The sequence below is a fragment of the Phaethon lepturus genome, unplaced genomic scaffold (assembly GCF_000687285.1).
Source record: "Phaethon lepturus isolate BGI_N335 unplaced genomic scaffold, ASM68728v1 scaffold8274, whole genome shotgun sequence".
NCBI lineage: Eukaryota > Metazoa > Chordata > Aves > Phaethontiformes > Phaethontidae > Phaethon > Phaethon lepturus.
The window spans coordinates 7,134-27,072 of record NW_010535416.1 but is presented as its reverse complement, the minus strand read 5'-3'; the positions used below and the strand labels follow the sequence as shown (position 1 = coordinate 27,072).

The 19,939-nt window shown below is 37.9% G+C and overlaps 1 protein-coding gene across 1 annotated transcript in view; it reads left to right on the top strand.

Moving 5' to 3' along the window:
- Positions 1–16,630, top strand: part of LOC104619795 (USP6 N-terminal-like protein) — a gene marked incomplete at its 3' end in the record, with an annotated part of 60,514 nt that extends 43,884 nt beyond the window's left edge. The window contains exons 4-5 of the mRNA XM_010285804.1: positions 11,671–11,710; positions 16,550–16,630. Coding sequence (XP_010284106.1) covers positions 11,671–11,710; positions 16,550–16,630 — 121 coding nt within the window. The remainder of the gene's footprint in view (positions 1–11,670; positions 11,711–16,549) is intronic.
- Between the last annotated feature and the right edge of the window lie 3,309 nt (positions 16,631–19,939).

The window sequence follows — 19,939 nt, the reverse complement described above, 5'->3', positions numbered from 1 at the left end:
TTCAGCCTGGAGCAGAGAAGGCTCCGGGGAGACCTTCCTGCAGCTGCCAGGGCTGAGAGGGGCTTATGAGAAAGATGGGGACAGACTTTTTAGCAGGGCCTGTTGCCATAGGACAAGGAGTAGTTTAGTTTTAAACTGAAAGAGGGGAGATTTAGACTAGACAGAAGGAAGAAATTTTTCCCAGTGAGGATGGTGAAACCCTGTCCCAGGTTGCCCAGAGAGGTGGTCGATGCCCCATCCCTGGAAACATCCCAGGTCAGGTTGGACGGGGCTCTGCTCATGGCAGGGGGTTGGACTAGATGGCCTTTAAAGGTCCCTTCCAACCCAAACTATTCTATGATTCTATAACAATAATTATCTTACAGCATATAACCAATATTAGCAGGTTTTGTGGTCTAACGTGGGTGATTCAGCTTAAACATGTTTTTCTTTTACTACCTGTTCAATAAATAGAAACAGGGGATGTATGCGCAGTCTGGCAGATGCTGCTATGCTGCTAAATGTCCAGGGATCAGCACAGTGAGGTTGGGCAGAGTGGAGGTTCATTCTGCAAGGTTTGGTTTCGTTTGCTTGGTTGGGTTTTTTTCTTCCTAGTGAAAGAACACATACAATAAAAGAAGTAGTGTAGAAAATAGTATGTTTTTTTTCTAATGTCATGAAGCTCTTGAAAATTTGGGTTAGATTCTTGTAGTACTCTTACGGTAGCTCTGCTCTGATTTTGATGGAATTGTACCAATTTACAGCAGCTGAGAGTCTGACTCATGCGCTTATTTTTTTTTATCCCATGAGTGTATTAAAGCAGTGAACACGCTTTTAGAATAGTTTGCTAATGCTGGAGATTATTGCATTGCCAGAGGCGGTTTTCAAATAGCAGAGTTCATTGTTCTTTCTTTTGCTAAGATAGAGGCCTACCTGCTCTTCTCCATCAAACCATACCCTTTTAAAATATATTGCGTTTTCATTAGCTCTGTAATACATTTCTGCAGCGTGCTGCAAAAGTGAGCTAGGGGAGCAAAGAAATGGAGAGCTCAATCAAGAATTGTGAGATACTCCACTAAATGTCTCCAGATGAAGCTATTGATTTTTTTTCATTATTATTATTTTGCCCCTAACTTTTTAATAGGGAGCAATACAATAAGCAATTAATTATCCTCTCTCTTTCTGTTTCTTGGTAGTTTATACATAGCCTTGCTGGAAGGCAGTCCTTGTCTCTAAAATATTCTGTGTGCATTCCTTAATACTTTCTACAATATGCCTGTCCAAACCACATGTCCAAGAACAATAGCTCTTACACAACTAACCCTCCTGATCGGAGTGCTTACATAGGTGAAGCCTCTCCAGATAAGAGATGTAAGGACGGGTGTCTGAGTGTTCTTGGCAGCAAAAGCAGTTATGCTGAGATGCCAAAAGTTTTGGATAATAGAAGTTAAAGCAGCGTGGTGGCTCTAATTTGGTAACAATCAAAGTAGTATTAAAAAAATAGGGATTTTTACATAATTTCCATTTCAAATTTTTAGTAGAGAAGTCTGCACATCAAAGCTTAAGGAAGAATGGTAAGGTTACTGGGAGAGTTGCAAAGTTACTGTTCATCATGCCGCCCAGCCTTAATTTTCTAGGCGCAGTAAGTATTGCCAAACACATTAAGTGATATGATGATGTGCTGAAAGAGCAATGAAGTGTTTATTCTTAACAGTTCAATTAAATGTAAATCTTACTGCATTTTATATATTGTGGTTATTTTTTAGGGACTTCTTGTCATATTCCCCTCCTCCTCTTTTCTTCTCAGCTTTGTGAGACAGGGTCAGGCGTACTTGTCAGGAGAATGGCTTAACTCTTCCCTCCCTTGGGAAGAAAGTTTGCTGTGTTCAACCTCTTTCAGCTGCCAAAGACAAATGTTTATTAAAAAAAAAAATTCAGATCTCAGATGTTAGAGAAGAGTTGTGGTTCTCTTAATTTCTTTTTCTACCAAATAACATGAATATGCCTCATTTTGACTGTGGAATTTCTCATGTGGCATTATAAGGATTTAGTATGACAACTTTACTGTAGTCTTGGGTTGTGTGCAATGCATTCTGCCCTCTAATGTGATACACTTCCCTGGAGTGATTTTGCTCTGAAATACTCATTGCCAATCAACATACTGAGGAACTGCTGTTAACAAAAAAACTCACAGATTTTGTCTCTAGTTAAGGTTCTTTCCTTTTGCCCTAATGTACACTGCAGATATCATTTTTGTTTAAGGAGAGAAATGGAAGTTTTTTTCTTGGGTTAGTAATTGAGGTTCAGAATGCTTTTTTTAGGTCCATCTTCCTAGCATTTGACAAAACCATTTTTCTTGTATGCATTCACAGGGAACTACTTCTAAAAGAATGTTTTAATTGCATTTCTGTAAGACAAAGCCTGGTTTGAAAACACAGTGGTGATAGGTACATAATAAACATTAATGAAGAAATTTTACAAATTTTACTATTTATCAGTTATGGAACTCCTGATAAGTTGAAAGGAATCTCTGCTTACTGTGCAATTGCAAGTGATGGGGCTACGTTTCAGAGACCGACCTTTCAGAGACCAAGGTAAATTACAGGCAGTGGAAGAGTACATGGGACTTGCTGTAAGTTTTACTGATCATTATCCATTCTGACACATTTACTTTACAGCTGTGCTTCCATGATGGGCAGTGAACTTTGGTCTCTGTATTTGTGTCTAGTTGTGGTGGTGGTTGCGTTGTGATCATTTTCTTTGCGTTGGTGCGTTTGCACTTATTTCTAAAAGCATGAGATGTGTATGGCAGTCTGCAGTAATTACTTCCTTAAATTGATGTCTTATTTTGCATAGCACGTGGTCAGAAATGTTGCTTTAGAATGTGTTTTGGTTACTAAGAGGAACTCTTCAATGCTTTTGCTGTTCCCTTTTCCTCACACTTGCTATTTAAGCAAGTCTTTTTTGCCAGCCTGGTGCCAAAAGTGGCCATTTATTCAAAAGCTTTTCCATGAAAATTGTCTAAACCAGTCCTATCAGAAGGGAGAGGAACCAGTCTTTCTCTCCCGGATGATGACCTGTGAACTTCACAATTATATAGGATGCAGTATGTGCATACCACTTGTGTTCTTGGTAGAACTTCACCAGGAGAAGGAGGAAGTGCTTTACTTCTGGTCTCGTCACTGTCTGAGACAGGCCTGCTTTGGAAGGTTGTAAAGCTAAGGAGGCTATCTGAACACAGAATCAACTCGTTTTATGCAAGGCTTCAAGTCACCTATTTTGGACCTGTTTTGAAGAGAAGCAGCCAACCACCTGTAATTCAGACAAGAGATGAAGAACCTACCTCCTGGATTGGTGTCTGTAGCTACAAAAGGAGAGTAGGAGGATTTCAGGTACATCTTTCTCAGCCATGTTTCGTTGTCTAGTTAATTTAAGCTTCCGTTGGAAAATAAGCAGATTTGCCCATGTGCTGTGCTGCTGTGGTTTCAGTCATGTGTTAATGTCTATGTATCTAGAAGTTACCAATAAATTTTGCTGTCGTTTGGACTGTTAATTTCAGTTCCTTTACAAAAGCATCTAAGATGTTCCTTTCTAATTCACTTTTGTTCATCTTAATGAAAGTTTGGTTTTGTAAAGAATCATTTGAAATGCATTTCTTGTCTTAACATGATGATCTAGTATATGGTTCTTCTGCCACTCTTCCTTCATGCAGGTCCTTTCTATGGAAGGAAGGAAGGAATGTTCTGTTGTTATTTGCTATCATTCAGAATGGTATGGATTTTTTTCCTAAAACTATGTCACAATTGTACCCATTTCTTTAGCTTATTCTTAGGACTGAGTTGAAATTTGAATTTTAAATCCGTTCCTTCAGCGGAGTTAGTCCAGGCTGTCACTTCAACAGTTCTCTGCAGAAAGAAATGAGGTGAATGCAATCCTGCAGATTTGATTGCAAACACAAAAATAAGCTGCAGGATAATTCTGCCAACTAAGGACAAATAGTGTGTTTTTGTTAGCAGCAGCTGCTGTTACTTGATTTGAGTAAAAGATCACCCACTGTGTACGAGGAGTTCATGAACTACTTCCTTTTGTGCAGATCTGTTAGGTAGCAGAACTAAAAAAATGATTGAATATGGTAATGTATGATTTGATTTAATTTATACAACATGCATAAAGTAATGTGCATTGGTTTTGAGTTACTGCTTAAGCCTTAAAGTGTAAGGATTTAACACAATCATTATTACCACATCTACTATATTTTGCATTTCTAGAAGATTAAAGTAACTGAATATAAGGAATGGCCAGAGTGTGCTTCACTGGCACTAATATTAAGAGTGCTAGAAGAGGTCTGGAGTGACAGTTTTTAGAAGCACAAAGATGCTGCTACTCTCGACCCAAAGTGAAAGACCCACCAAAATGGAATTTTAGACTGCAGAAGGTTATTTCATAAAAGAAGCAAGTGTAGGTACATAAAACACTGAGCTTCAGCAGTGATCAAATATATATTGCTGGAAAACCACCATCTTAATTAATTTATGTTGAAATATGCTTTGCATAGCACATGAATTTTAATATAGATAAAGCTGCCAACATGTAAGTCCTGGATTGCTATTAATATATAGTGTGATCTGCACAGTAACTAACCTTCAAGCAGTACTGAAAAGCAGTCTCTCTCTCTCTCTCTCTGCGCCTAAGGAAAAAAATCCTAGGTGTTTTAGATATTTTTATATCATATATAAATCAGAAGCAAGGCAGAAAGATTCATTTTTTTATGTCTTCTAGCCTCTTGAGAGTTTTAAGGTAGCTTAGACCATTTTTTTTCTTTTAAATGCTTGGAATGTGATTCTGAGAAGATGTTTTTAACCTCAGTGTTTGTGTTCAATTAAAGTGACATCAGAAATCACTAGAAATGCTGCTGTGCTCAATTAAGCAGATTATAGATTTTCTCAAAGGTTTTCTGATTCCAGGCTGGGAAAACTTTTAAAGTTTGCATATAGAATATGTCTTCTACTAAAGACACAAGAAAACATATGTTTTAGCATGTGGCAGTGAAAATACAGGTTCTTTTTTGCTATGAATTTCTTGATCATTTTTTATATTGGGAATAAAACCTTTACAGAGAGGTTATCTTCTCTCTAGGAGGAAAGTACTTTACTAAAATGTCACCACTTTGAGATTTAATTTAATTTGATAAAATAAAATCAAAAGATTTATCTTTGAGAGTGTGTATTTCTTGAGACTTTCTGGACAGGACCTACATGTTCATGGCACTGTGCTGTGCATATTGCCAGCAACATCCACAGACTCCTCAAATAATAATTGTAACTAAAACCTAGTCACAAAATCACATGTGATCCAATCTTTTGCAAGCATTAAGTTCTTTCTTGCAGCACATTTCCTGATAATTATATTGTGGAATATCACATTGGCATATCCTATATGTTAATTAATTGCTTTGGCTTGTTTATGTATTTAATAAAAATTCTGAAAGCTGTTCTTTAATTTGCTATAGTCACAACCCTCATACTGTTCAGAGGTTATTCAGTGAAAATTCAAAGTGGATGATTATGGTAGCAGAACTCCAATTATTTTGATAGACACACACAGAATTGTGAGTTATATAAGTAAAATGTGTAATGGAAAGAAGGAAGTGGTCCATAGAACTTTACCTGTGGAAAATCCATAATATAGTTTAAAAAACAGCTTTCTTACCTTCTCCTTAATATTTTCAGAAATTTTTTCTATGTAGTATTGGTTTTTGAAAATTACACTATTGCCTTTAATTTTCATTGAAATATTGGGAGATTACAGCAATCATTCATAATTGGAATTCTTCTGAAAATTAACTTGTTTGGACTCAAGGATCTGAATTCGACACTAAATTGTGCTTTAGATTTGTGCTATAAAGAGTAGAGTAACTTAATCATAGGTCTAAAGAAAGGCATGACATTGAAATACTGTTTTATTTCTACTTATAATGGTTAATGAGTTTTTTCAACTGACTTCAAAAAACAGTTTGCTTTGCAGCCCATCTTGTGACAGAATGAAGGCATAAAAATAGTAATTATAAGTAACAACGCTGTGTCCTGTGAATTACACAATTAGTCTTATTTATCTTCCCTTCTGTAAGATGGTTGTGAAGCACTTTTCAGCTAACTTTAGAATAAAGATCAGTTACGTATATTATATGGCACAAGGCAGTAAAAGCTACGTGGACACAGTATGCATATATATATAAAATAAGGTGTCATTCTGTTGCAAAGCACTGTTGTAACTGTCCGTAGTACTGTGTATTGCATTGACAGTTTTACGTGCTGTGTATCGGACCCTGAAAGGGAGGCAGACCTAAGAGAACACCTAGTCAGTGTGTTTATTGTTGTAGAATTGGTTTTCCAGTGTGAAGATACTAATTTTTTGTCTAGTGAAGCTATAGACTCCTACAACCCACTTCTGAGAAATTACACAGTCTAAAAACTGTTCATACTTGGGAAGATTTACTTTTTCTTAATACATCTGAGTGCTGAAATGTTGTTGCAATTTGTTACTCAACAATCTGAGTTTTATACTGTATAGAAAAACAACTACACTTGTACTAAAGCTTTTCTTGTTCAGATATGTCAACTGGATTCTTCCCTTCTCATATCTTACCTGTGCATGATCACTCTTCATAAATTTATTTCATGACACTTTTGCTTTTGAGTTTTATGCCTCACTGATGTTTTTGTGCATGTTTCACTAACAGATTCCTTGATCACAGAAGTTTCAAAATTATACAAATGACTTATTTTTTAAAATTCCTTCAAAATAATTCTCCTGGTTAGTAGCAAGTATGTTTTCCTCATGTATTTAAACAGTTAATGCATCACAAATGAAGAACTGAACACACAGCATATATTTCTTCATGGTGAAGCCAAGAAGACCATGAAGATAAGTGTTCTGCAAGAAACCTTTCCAGTGCAGTGATACAAGGTTGTACTAAGTACTATTGCACTTAGTAGTACTTTGAGGAGATCATGAGAAAATAGTTGAGAAATAGTTTGAGAAGCTATTTTGTATAGGGACTGCTCTACAGGTTTTATGAGGATTTGAGTTTTTTAATAGTCACATTATAGTGAATTCAGTAATATAGGAATATTGAATTTAATTGACTTTTTGTAAAAATTAAGTAATGACTTGCACATATCACCATTATTCCTGCAACATGTTTCAGGATAAAGGACCTCCAAAGTTTTCGCAGTGCGCTGGCTAATCCTCTCTGGAGTGAAGAAGATTACAGCAAGTAGAGAGGGTTTTTGAGCTAGTGGTGTGTTTTGAAATAGGGGTTATAAGAAATGAAAATACAGCTTACAAATAAATTCCAAATGTAACAGCTCTTTGGGAAAGTAAGTTTTGTGGTAAAGATTTTTAGTCTATTATGGTCAATTTTTGCCACTTTTTTCCAACAAAAATTGGCTGTCAGGGTTTTTACAACTTGGAACTGTGCGCAATTGAATTGATCCTCTGGAATTTACAGTTCTGGGGTTATCAACATATCAAGACTGTTTGTTATTGCATTAAACATCTGCCATCCTCAACTGAGGCTGCAAATGATAGAGGAGCCTTTACATTTCTTAAATTTATTAAAGCCAAACCAGAAGTAGGAAAATGCTGTGATTTGAGCCAGCAGAGATATTTGGGATTTAAATACAAATGTAGGAAAAGAATAATTATCTGAGTGACTAATATGAGAAAGTCTTTCCTTGTGTTTATATTGAACAAATATATCAAAGTGCTGTTTAAAGAAGACAGATTTAAACAGCAGCAGTGGGTAGGTGATTAAGCTTGTTAAATCTGAGACTTTTAAATTTATTTAAACTACCACTGTTACTTGAGGAAGCTAATTACAACACATAGCTTAATGATTAAAACCAAAGATCTGCATGTTTAATGTTATGAAGTGTCAGATATTTATGCATTTAAGATTAATATTTCTTTAATATATCTTGAAAAATTCATGAAAACCTGTGATAGCCATCGTGGTGCATGTAAAATCCATTCATCACTTATAATCTAATAAAAGAAGCATTTTCAGTCAAGTCCTTGTTCTTCAAAATGAAATCCTATTTCTTTGAATTTATAGGCCTTATAATCCTCACCAGAAGGTGTTAATAGTCCAGATGGAAAGATAGGAAGAAGACTTTGGGTGGGTGCTGCAGATCCCCACCAGTAAGGACTATGGGTAGAGGTCCTGAATTACAGTCAAACCTTGGAGCCTAGTGCCTCCTCCTAGTGAAATGTCTTGGAGGAGCCTTCTAGTAGGAAACCCAGCATGCCTTTGTGGGGGCCCTGCTTCTTATTGGAGTTAGGATTTGGTCCCAGCGTTTTGCAGCTCCCAAACCTGCAGACACCATCTTCAGACCTTTCCCTTAATGCTGTAACAGCGGAGCTGCTTGGCAGTGACAGCCAGAGCCCGTGAGCTGCTGTTAGGCTGCAGCGTGGGCAGCCCAGCCTGTGGGTGGGAGGCTCTTGTCTTTATGCCCGGGGCAAAGGCACATACCAGATGTAATAATTCTTGATTGCTGTCTGATGAAATGGGTGAATTTACCTAGTTTGGATCTTTCTTTGTTGTGGACAGTAGGGTTAAGATTTTGTTTCTGCTGAGTGAGACCGTATTTACAGGAGTTCAGTTAAAAGAACTGAAAAACTCCTCTTTTGGATCTCAAGCACTGTATGGTTCCAAGCTAATTACGTTAATCAGTCCTGTTCTTCTCTGTATCCCCTAAATAAGTATTACTTGAGCTATTAAAGGAAAGCAGTCATCTTAGGGCAGAATGTGGCTATATTATGTTAATATTGTTTACTACTTCATATTATTACTTGGTGAAGTACACAGATAAAACACATTGAAAAATACAAGTATAAATAGGGTGAGGATGGTGGGAGAAAGTTCAACATTAAAATAAATAATGAAAGTATGACAATATTAGATTGGCTAGGCTGGGGGAGATTCATCATTATGAAGAAAGAAAGTACAATAAAATTACATTGATTAACAGACATTATTTGATTTTGTGCCTGATCCCTCCTAATCCTTTTTAAGGGGGGCAGGAATCTATAAGGTGCTTCTGCATAGAAAACACATATGCTAAATGGAAATGTATTTATTTAAAATATCTTTAAGGGCTTGAGAGAGTTTGTTTGCCCACTCTGCCTTTCCCTCAGTCCTTGCAGGATAGATTTGAATATTATGGATGTGAGTACATGGGTGTAGTTAGTGCAATCTAGTTAATTGAGAGGAAGATCTCCACGACCTATGTGTTCCAGTCCAGCGAGTTACTGAGCAGCCCAGGGCAATTGGCTGAGCTGCCAGCAGCATCCCAGGGAATGAAAACTTGGGGCTGACTTAATGTGCTCCTGTGGAATTTCAGTGCTTCAAATGTATAGGTATGTGGTATTAGTGCATATCTGTGTAGCTAAAGAAAAAACGAGGAACGTGGTCATAAATTTGCTGCTGGGTTAATTTAGGGAGGGAGTACGGTGTCTGTTGCCCAGGACACAGGAGCTGCCTTTCACGGCGTGGCAGATTCAATCATGCCTTTTGTTTGCACTTGATGGCAACTTGCAAAATTGGCAAAGAGCAGTTCCTTAATATATCATTGCGATTAATTTTTACTTTGTGGTAAAATAAGATTTGATTAATCTTTCACGTGATTAGCTTCCTTGTCACATTAGCAAATGTGAAGAGAAGCTGTCAAGTGGTACCAGTCAAGCAGAGGCGTTGCTGTGTCCGGCGTGAGTCTGCAGGGACGTGGAACTGTCAGATCGGTGTCTTGCATGCTGCTGGGGGCACTGGAGGAAAAAGTTTCTTGTGTGTGCAGCCAGATGCTGGCGTGAGCTTGTAGGGCCATGAAGAATGAAGCTGCTGTGCGCTCGTCTTGCTGTGGGAGGCTGATGCTTCTGGTGGAGGTAGACAGTGCCTGCAACTGTCACTGAAGAATTGAAAATTTTAAGTGACGTTTGAAAGGTTCAGCAATCTTTGGGTTTAAAGCCAAAACAAACAACAACCCCCTCAAAAGCAGATCATTAAGTTGATATTTTTTTCTTCCTGTTTGCTTATTTTTTCACTTATGTTCAAATAACCTTAATTTCTAGCTGACACTTGGCATACAAAGGGCCTACTTTTGGTTTGTTCCTTTAGTTATATGGGAATGTGCACAATACTACAATTTTATAGCATTTGCAACCTCAGGTAGCACTTAATATTGGCTGTTTCTACTGCGTTAGATGTTAATCAGATCTTTTTGGATTTTGATGTTGTTTGTCAAGAAAACTTTCAGATACTTGGAAGGTGCTTCTAAATGAATGGATTATGCTCTTTGCCATGCTGTTCAAAAGGAACACTCTTCGGTTTTTAAATTAGCTTCTAGGCTGTGTACTGGAAACTTTGACTGGTGTGTGTGGTCTCCAAAAGGTGTTGACTGGAGCAAGCTTCTTCCATTAGACAAAGTAATACAGTTGTATTTCTTTATGCAAATAGAACTTCTGAATATGAAATGAGATCAAATATAATTCAGACATTTTGTATCACTCTGTTCTTAAATTGACAGTAGCAACAACTACTTTTGTAGCCTTTCCCCAGTGTTTTTTTTTTTTTTGCCCTTGCACAGATTTGGTACAGGTCTGAAATACTGGGGTTTAATGTCCTTGCTATAGAAAGCTATAATGATATGGGTAGGAATTTTTTTACGATATCAAGACTCGGTAGGATTTTTTTTTAAAGGGACTTCACATAGTACCTGCTCTTTAGTCCCTTTTAAACAGGGTTTTGTTGGATGTGTTATTTATCTGATCTGTAGAGCAGAAAAAGGGAGCCTTGCTACTTACAGGTGAGCTGCTGTTTTCAGAAGCTGTAGATGATGCAGGCAAAGGAAGGCAGGCTCATCTGGCATCAAAGTGGTCCAGTTACTTTTGATAAGAAAAACACAAGTTTCTTTGATAAAGAAAACAGAAGTTAGAGCCCTCAGAATGAAACGAAAATAATAAAAAGTCTGAAAATGTATCTCTTCAAAGGCTGCTTTTCAAGCTTTCAATTCATAACCTGCCTCTTTAGAGTTAAGCTAAGAAGTGAAAGGACTGCATTTTTTACTATTAATTAGATACCTAGTAATAAAACTGATTTTTGTTGGGTTTTTTCCTACCACCTCCTCCCTGTTACTCAGAGTGAGTTTTGTAGAGTTTTGAGAAACTGGAAGTGAACTCTGCTAAGTCAAGTCTCGGTGCCTTTCCCAGGGCACAGTGGTAAAGGAGGAAAACCTTTTATAGGGGTATTTCAGCTAACTGTAGTATGGTCCAATAAACAAAACCAAAAATGTACTCGGGTTTCAGTTCAGTAGTATAGCATAGGGTGCTTTTACTAAAGAAAAAATAAACTTTCTGAAGTCCTTGTCTTTTGAAGCTATGCAACTACTTTGATTTAGAAGGATTAAGATTGAAATACTTCTAGTTCTGTACTTAAAATATTGTGAGTTTTACTGTGTTTAAAAGATAAATTCCAAGGGTTCCTGTGTGTCCTCGTCTTACTTCTCTAAAGTTCAGAATTCTTTTTTACTCATTACTACATATTGTTAAATAAATGGTTACTTTTAAGAACCTGTGGAGAAATGATTTTGTGCCAAGATTAACCAAGACTAATATGAACTTTGTCTTTGCTTTCAGTCCAGAGGAGCTTCCTGTCCATGATGCAGCGATAGAAAAGGTAAGTCCAGTGTCTTCCAGTTTTTTGACTAGGAAGTAAACTTTTACAGATTTACTACTTTTTAAAATGTAAATCATTGTGAAATGAGGAGATGAAGCATTTTGGTGATTTGCATCCCCAAAGAAACATGTTCTAAGTCCCATAAGGACTGTGGTCCTTGCGGCCATGTTAGCTTGCCCACAGATTCCTTGGGGCCCACACAGTCTTACATTTACTAGTTGCAATGAGAGATGAATTTTCCTCACCTATCCTTCGACCTAATAAAGGAAATGGAGCTGCTTGAGAGATCACACCTGGCTCTGCGCCGAAAGAGCGAGAGCTGTTGTCTCTGTGTCACGAGCTGTCATCAGCTGTGCTGGGTGGATGGATTGTCCAAGTGAGGTGGTGGCTTTGATGCTGAGGTGTACGTTGCCCTCCCTTGACGAGTGCAGCATGCTTTTCTGGTTTGGGAAGTGGTGACAAATACCTTTGCTGCCACTGAAACGTGATGACCTGCCTTGTAATGTTGAGTTGACGAGCCAGGTATGATCTGGACGTGCAGGACCTGCCAGCAGCTGGTGCAGGTCCTAGTCCAAAACAACTGCTACTCTTGGAGGGTGCTGGAGGACAAGTTTGGGAACTGATGTTTTGGGAACGTGGAAAGCTTTTATTAAAATCATTGGGAACTGAATTTCTACTTGTCTAGGCCTAGATACTATTGGAATTTCCCCTTGGTCTGTCAGGCCCATTGTTATCTCCAAGACCAGATCAGATCCTTCTTGTTTGTCCGTATTGATCTTCTGTATCATCAGGAAACTCATGACAAAATATTTAAAGCTGTAAGTTTAAAGCTAGCCCTCTTGGCTGCACAGATCAGTAGAGTGCATGGAAGAGCGATAGAATGACTTCTTCCAGGACAGCTCAGCTCCCCTAGTGTTAAGAGCAGTACTGCTTCTGAAAATGTATTATTTTGAGCTTCAGTATAGGGCTAGTAAGAAATGCTTCTTGTAAAAGAAGGGAACTTCTAAGTCCCTTTTGTTTTGCATTGGTTTATGTGTGTTTCTGCGTATGCAGCCTGAAATAGTTGCATTTTCTATGCCATGTTTCATTACATGTAATAAAATAGTGAGTGTATATACCGTTTAATTTCCATCAGAAGGACACAGCAGGGAGCCAGCTTTCATACTAGACAGCTTGCGGTTACTGTGGTATATGTTTCAAAGCTCTGATTCACTGTGGCTTTGTAGTTAGCCTTAAATTATTGGGGGAAAATAGTGCCCCAGTTCTCTGTCCTGTACTGTATTCATGCCGTCTCAGACAAAATGTCAGCATAGAAACTGTATTTATTGAATCAGTGTTAAATTGCAAACCTAGTGTCTTTTTATAATTATACAGTAATGCTCCTGTATTAGACTCCTGGTTATACTCCTGATGATACCCTGACCTCTGCTGGTTTGATATTTATCTGCCTTCTGTCAGTGGTGGTTGAATCTTTACAATTTTCAAGATATCATTCAGAGGATAATTAATGTGTCATATTAATGTAGGCGAGGACTAAAAGCTTTCTGTGCAATTTCTTTTAAAGTGACTTATTTGGAAGAACTACGTATACTTTCCTTTTGCATAACTTGTGAATTTAAAAAGTTGTTTCAAAGTCATGTTTTCATTTAGTTTGTGACTTAAGTAAAGGTTTGTGTATCCTTGTGAATTTTGAATCTCTCTTCTTCATATACAGCTTAAGCTGGGTTTTCTGTCTGTGTATTTATGCGCATGATACTTTCAGAATATGCCTTATTAGTGTGAATACAGAGTAATTTTGATGCTTCATTACCTTGCTGTGCATTTGGTGACTTAAATGCATCGAATCATTGTCCTAAATTATGAACTTCATGATTCATCTGAAGGTTATCTGAGATAAAACTGAGGGCGGAAAGATCATTTAGAGGAGAAAAGTAGACAGAGAACTGACCTCAGGAAATCTGGAGTCTGTGTCTGACTCTGTTTTTGAAGTGCTATGAAATGTTTTGTAAGTAATTTTCAGTTTGTTTGGTTTTATCTTTGGTTTACTTGATTATAAATTCTCCAGGGAACAGTTCAGCGAGTTCTAGTTTTGTCTGAGGCTTTACGCCTTGGCTCTAGCATGGTTGCTCTCCAGGAAGGTAGTGCGCTGTACAGAAGATGGATGCTTGCCAACTTAACTTCATGCTATTTTGCTTTCAGTAGTGTATTATTTACTGACAAGAGAGTAAGAAACCTTCTCTGCTTCAGTTAGGGATTCTGTTATTCCCAATGGCAAAAATGCTTCAAAGTGTAAAATGTACTCAGAAGACAGATAAATGGATTTTTTTTTTTTTTTTTTGGTGACAACTACATGGAACTTGCCTGAAAGACCAGCAGCAGCATCCATCTATTCTGCAATGAGCTGCTTCAGATCTGTCCATGTTTTTAGTATTGCACCTGTTAAACACGAAAGTGAACATAATTCAGACTGGAAAAAAAAAAGCTAGAAGTTTTGAACAACTGAACACAGAAATAATTGCTATTTTGACTATAGTAGCATCACTTGAGAACTGGGATAAATTGACACAGAAGACATAAAAGCTTGAACAAACATACAATTGAAGTGAGCTTCTGGATCAAAAGACCAAAAATCTTGAAAATAGATCAAACATACAAACAGAAAGACTGTGGGAGCAGATAGGGTTTTATTTTTCTTACCAATTATCTGAACAACCTGTTTCGGGCAGAGACCTTTCCTGACTCGATAGCAATGTTATTCCTGCAGTCTAAACTATGCCTAGAGAACATCTGCTTTTTAAGGCATGTTAAAAATGTGTATTTCTTAAAGAGCTTGTGAGTGTGGAGGAGAATCAGAAACAGTGTTGTGAAACCTATAAAATCTGGGAAGCAGCAGTTTTTCTACAGTTCCCCTCTACCCCAAGTCTTAAGAAAAGTATTTTAAATAATTAAAAAAAAAAAATTAAAAAAGCAGGTGGTTGAGATATTACCAAATACAGCATGGAACCTGAACAAGAATGTGGGCAGTTGATTGCAACATGAATAATTAGGTAAGTTAAGGTTGAAAGAGTAGAGGCACTTCTTTCCCCATAACTTTCTTATGTCAGGCTTACATCAGTTGGATTAAAACAAAAATAACTTAAAAAAAAAACCAAAAGCAGCTTATTTCCAGGACACTTAATGGGCTGAGTCATGGTTGGGGTGCACCTAAATAGTCATCAGGTTGTACTTCTGCACATGCAGGGCTTTGGGCTCTTAAAGAAGTCCTTTGCCTATTTTGTTGCATTGATAGCCAAGAAAAAATGCACAAATTCTGATGAGCAAAAGCTAGAAGTAAAATCAGAATTCTATTGAGACGATAAGCAATAATTTTCTTTTATATTTTCCCCCAACATTTCAGATGCAGTTAATGAAAGTATTAATAAGTTTTCAGTATCCTGCAGAGCTTTGAAATTAAACTCTTACATTGTTACCAAATTGCATCACTAACCATATGAAGCAGAATATCCTTCCTGGCTTTATTAAGCCCTGGATTTGAAGTTGGAGGCAGAGGGGATGTCCGTCACAAAAAACCCTGAATTTTTTTTTTTATATTCATCTTTGAATAGAAAGCAATAGCTACACACACACATTTGTCTGCTTTAGCTTTTCCAATATTGATCCTCAGCTCCAAAGCATTGTGAAAGAGTTGAAATAGTGTCATTAAAAAATTTTAAAAACCCACAGTTAATAGTTAACTTTGTAGTATAACTAGAGAGAACTTGCCTAATTTTACAGCATGTAAAACTGGGCAGTAAAAATATGTACTAAAAATCTTCATATCATGGAAGCCAACAAAATACAGATTTTTGTCTTTAAAAAGCCAAAGTGCCTTGCAGTTTGAGGGGCTAAAATCGCTAATTCCAAGTGCTTGTTTGGTTCCCAAATTCAAGAAGTTGATGGGAACAGTAGCAAGGTTTTCACAGGTACAACGGCAATTTTTAAGGTAGTAGTGTTGTCCTATGCTTTTAAAGCTGTATATAATGTAAATAATGTGTGGAATTCACATATTTATTGCATTATGTCTTATACTGCGTGATATAAGTATTTATTTTGAGAAGATGGCGTTTGTTTTGTTTTGAATTCTCATTTTATTACCTTGCTACTGAAATATTCTTGTTAGTAATGTAATTTAAGCAAGTAGATCTTACCTTCAGCAGAAATCCTTGTTGTTAAGATACAGGGCCATTTAGTTAAAAATGTACCAAGCCAAGGAGAGAATTACAGCAAGGCTTTCTAGCTTTTAATGCCCAGAATTAGAGCTTATTCCCACTTCTGCTACTGCACTGCTGCTCTTGCATGCATTTGTTTTTTGTTCATGTACTTTGTGCCTTTTAAGAAGGGATAGTTTGTGTGATCACTGGAAAAAAGTAATTGTGTTTAGGGCAAGTCTGGGTAAAGATCATCATCATTTCAGAGTCAACTAACTCCTAAAAAGCTTGCAGCAGAAATTATTTGACTGAAAATTTACTGAATATAAAAACAAATTGAAGCTTTTTGTACTTAACAAAAATGTCTAGAGAAGAAACTTTTATAAGTCTTGTGCTTAAACTCCTTTTACAAAATACTTATTTTCGGCACTATGTAAAGAATTGTATTTCTGCTTGGTTTTTGGTTGGCTGTTCTTTTTGGATGTTCTAAGGGAATCAATGTTACTCTTTGTTGCTGTTCTTAGATGAGTGGATAAGAAGTTGATGATGCTGTGTTAAAACTTTTCTCAATTTTCAAAATACATAAATAATTTAAAATGTATTCCTCAATTCATCAATTGAAAAGATTAAAAAAATTCTTATTTCTTTTCAGCAAAAGCACCTTGAAATTGAAAGAACTACAAAATGGCTTAAGATGCTGAAAAGCTGGGAAAAATACAAAAATAGTGAAAAGGTAAAGTTATGCATGCTTTTTTCATTAGCTATCATTTCTGAATGAATGTATAACCTTAAATTAGATTGTCTCTGAGATCTGGGGGGGGAGGGAGGTCACGACACAATGAAAGGAAAAAGCTTTTTATTCTTCCAAAATGCAATAATACATAATAACCCAACAAAACTGGTGGTCAAATGCAAGGAATTTTAAAGGGCTATATTGCATGGGCTCTCTAGCATATTGATAGTAATAATTGTGTGCTGTACTGCATTGCGCTTGCACTGTGGGCTTGGAACTGGGATCACACAGCATACTGTGTTCACGTTGCAAAATAATCTGTGGAGTAGATGAAGCATCAGATCTACTTGTCTCGTCTTGCAGAGAGCTAGAAGTTGTATTTGATTTATGCCTTGAAAATGTGAAGGAGGAAAAAAAAAATCTCTATAAACTTGGAAAAAAGGGACACCTTTGAATCACTGTAGCTGAATTCTTCAGGAATCATAACCCCCCTTTATGATTATATGTTATTATTATTGAGGTTACAAATTTTAAATTTAATTTTTATATTCCTTTGTATGCTGGATATTGTGCTAATTAATTTTGAAATTTATAGTTGCTCTTTTGAGGTACTGGTGGCATCTCACTAAGATCTATGAAGGTTTTTTGTTGTTAATCTTCTCTTCTATGGCTTCCATTTTTTTCCTTCTTTTTTTTCTTGTTGCAGCCCAGGTTTGCTGAAGGGTCTAGGATAGCTTACAGTCATGGATCAGTGAAAACCTCCTTGAATAACTCTCCAAGGAAACTAATCAGTCATAACACGGGGCATACAGTTTGATGTTTAAATTATCACACTTGTTGGCACAGATATCTTAGGATATCCCAAGATACGTGGTTGCTTTGTGAAAAGAAGAGTTGCACTGAGTAAGTTAGAAGGTAAAACATATAGGAAGCCATTCAGTGCTCTGCCCCCTTGGCATAAGTCTGGTTTTTTTGTGACTAATATGCAACGCAACATTCATAATCTTCAAGAGAAATGCATTTTTTTATAGTACGAATGGGATCTACTGTTGAATAGAATACTTTATATCTTGATAGGCTTTTTTAAATTTGGGATCAATATGGAAGAACTGAAATATGCTGGCAGCTACTTAACAGTGCCCAGCAGTGCTACAACATTTCTTAAAAAAAAGTGAAGCTGCAGGTGAATTTTAAGGCAGTGAATTGCCCATTAATAATTCTAAATTGCTTTTTGGATTTTTAGTTACAGAATTATTTTTGTCTGACTCAGGCAACAAATAATGGTCTGGGGCTAATGACAGAAAGTGGGTTATGTTAGGTATGCCATTAAGTGCTAAGTGCTTTTACTTGCTTTAAAAGCTAGGTAGGGATTTTTGTGTGACTAGCTTATTTGCTGGAGTTGTAGTCTTGATCATTTAAGATGATGGAAAAATTTTGAGTGGGGAAAACTTGCTGGAAAGGCTATATTCCCAGCACTGTATTCTGGGGAGGTTTTCACAACTGTTCTTGTTGTGGCCGTTTGGTGGATAATGCACAGAATGTGAGGTTCCTAAATCAAGTTCCCTCTTCTCCTCAATAGGGCTTAAAACTTGTGTTTTCTGTTGGGGGTTCTGTTGCTATTTTCTGATGATGCTGATCCACCTGTATTTTGCTGAGGCAAACTGTTACGCATCCCAGGTTACTGCCTGGATGACTGGCCTGCAGCATTAGCTTACTCCTTTACTAGCCTTTTCTTTTAGTAAATTTTTCTGTGTGAAGTGGAAAACTTGAAAGGGAGATATTGAGACCAGAGTACTTGTTAGCCTGATGAGCAAGGAGCCGAGATACTACAGTTTAAGTAGAGGGAGAAATTTACTCAGCATGGAATCGTAGAATAGTTTGGGTTGGAAGGGACTTTTAAGATCATCTAGTCCAATCCCCCTGCAGTGAGCAGGGACATCTGCAACTAGATCATCCTGCTAAGAGCCCCATCCAACCTGACCTAGAATGCTTCCAAGGATGGGGCACCTACCATCTCTCTGGGCAACCTGGGCCAGGGTTTTACCACCCTTGTTGTGAAAAATTTCTTCCTTAGATCTGGTCTGAATCTACCCTCTTTTAGTTTAAAACCCCTTGTCCTAAGGCAACAGGCCCTGATAAAATGCCTGTCCCCATCTTTCTCATAAGTCCCTTTCAGTCCTGGCAGGCTGCAAGGTCTCCCTGGAGCCTTCTCTTCAGGCTGAACAGCCTCAACTCTCTCAGCCTGTCCTCACAGCAGAGCTGTTCCAGCCCTCTGAGCATTTTGGTGGCCCTTCTCTGGACCATCCCCAACAGGTCCATGTCCTCGCTATGTTGGGGACCCCCAGAGCTGGACGCAGTGCTGCAGGTGGGGACTCAGCACATCGGAGCAGAGGGGCAGAATCATCTCCCTTGCCCTGCCGCTTTGGATGCAGCCCAGGACAGGGTTGGCCGCCTGGGCTGCGAGTGCACGTTGCTGGTTCATGTCCAGCTTTTTATCCACCAGTACCCCCAAGTCCTTCTGGGCAGGGCTGCCCTCCATCCCTTCATCCCCCAGCCTGTACTGATACCAGGGGTTGCCTTGATCCGACCCTGCATTTGGTCTTGTTGAACCTCATGAGGTTCACACGAGCCCATTCCTCAAGCTTGTCCAGGTCCCTCTGGATGGCATCCCATCCTTCAGGCATGTCAACCGCATCACTCAGCTTGGTGTCATCTGCAAACTTGCTGAGGGTGCACTTGATCCCACTGTCGATATCACTGATTAAAGAGTACTGGTCCCAGTACAGACCCCTGAGGGACACTGCTTGTCACCAATCTCTATCTGGACATTGACCTGTTGACCACTACCCTTTGGATGCAATCATCCACCCAAGAGTCCACCCATCAAATCCATATCTCTCCAATTTAGAGAGAAGGATGTTGTGGGGGACCATGTCGAAGACCTTACAGAAAAACTAATGATTTATTACCTGAATACTACTACTTTCTGTTCTGTGATCTTCTCTGGAAGGAAAAGCTAGAGGTCATAACACTTGTGGCTTTGTTTCTTTACTTGTGAGGAGTGGGTGATTTGAAGATCAAGTATGTTCCCGAGTTGAAGGGATGATCAAAAAAACTGTGTGACAGCTACTTCGTTTGCAAAGAGGGTGTTAAAATATGACCTTTCAGGTAACACCGTAGCTACGTGTTGTCTAAGCAGCAGTAGTGGTCTTCCTCTTTACCCATCAGTTACGTCAGTCCATGACTTAACTGAATAATCCTCTAGTCAACAAGCATGCAGAAGGTAAAACAGATCAGCTGAGCAGAAAG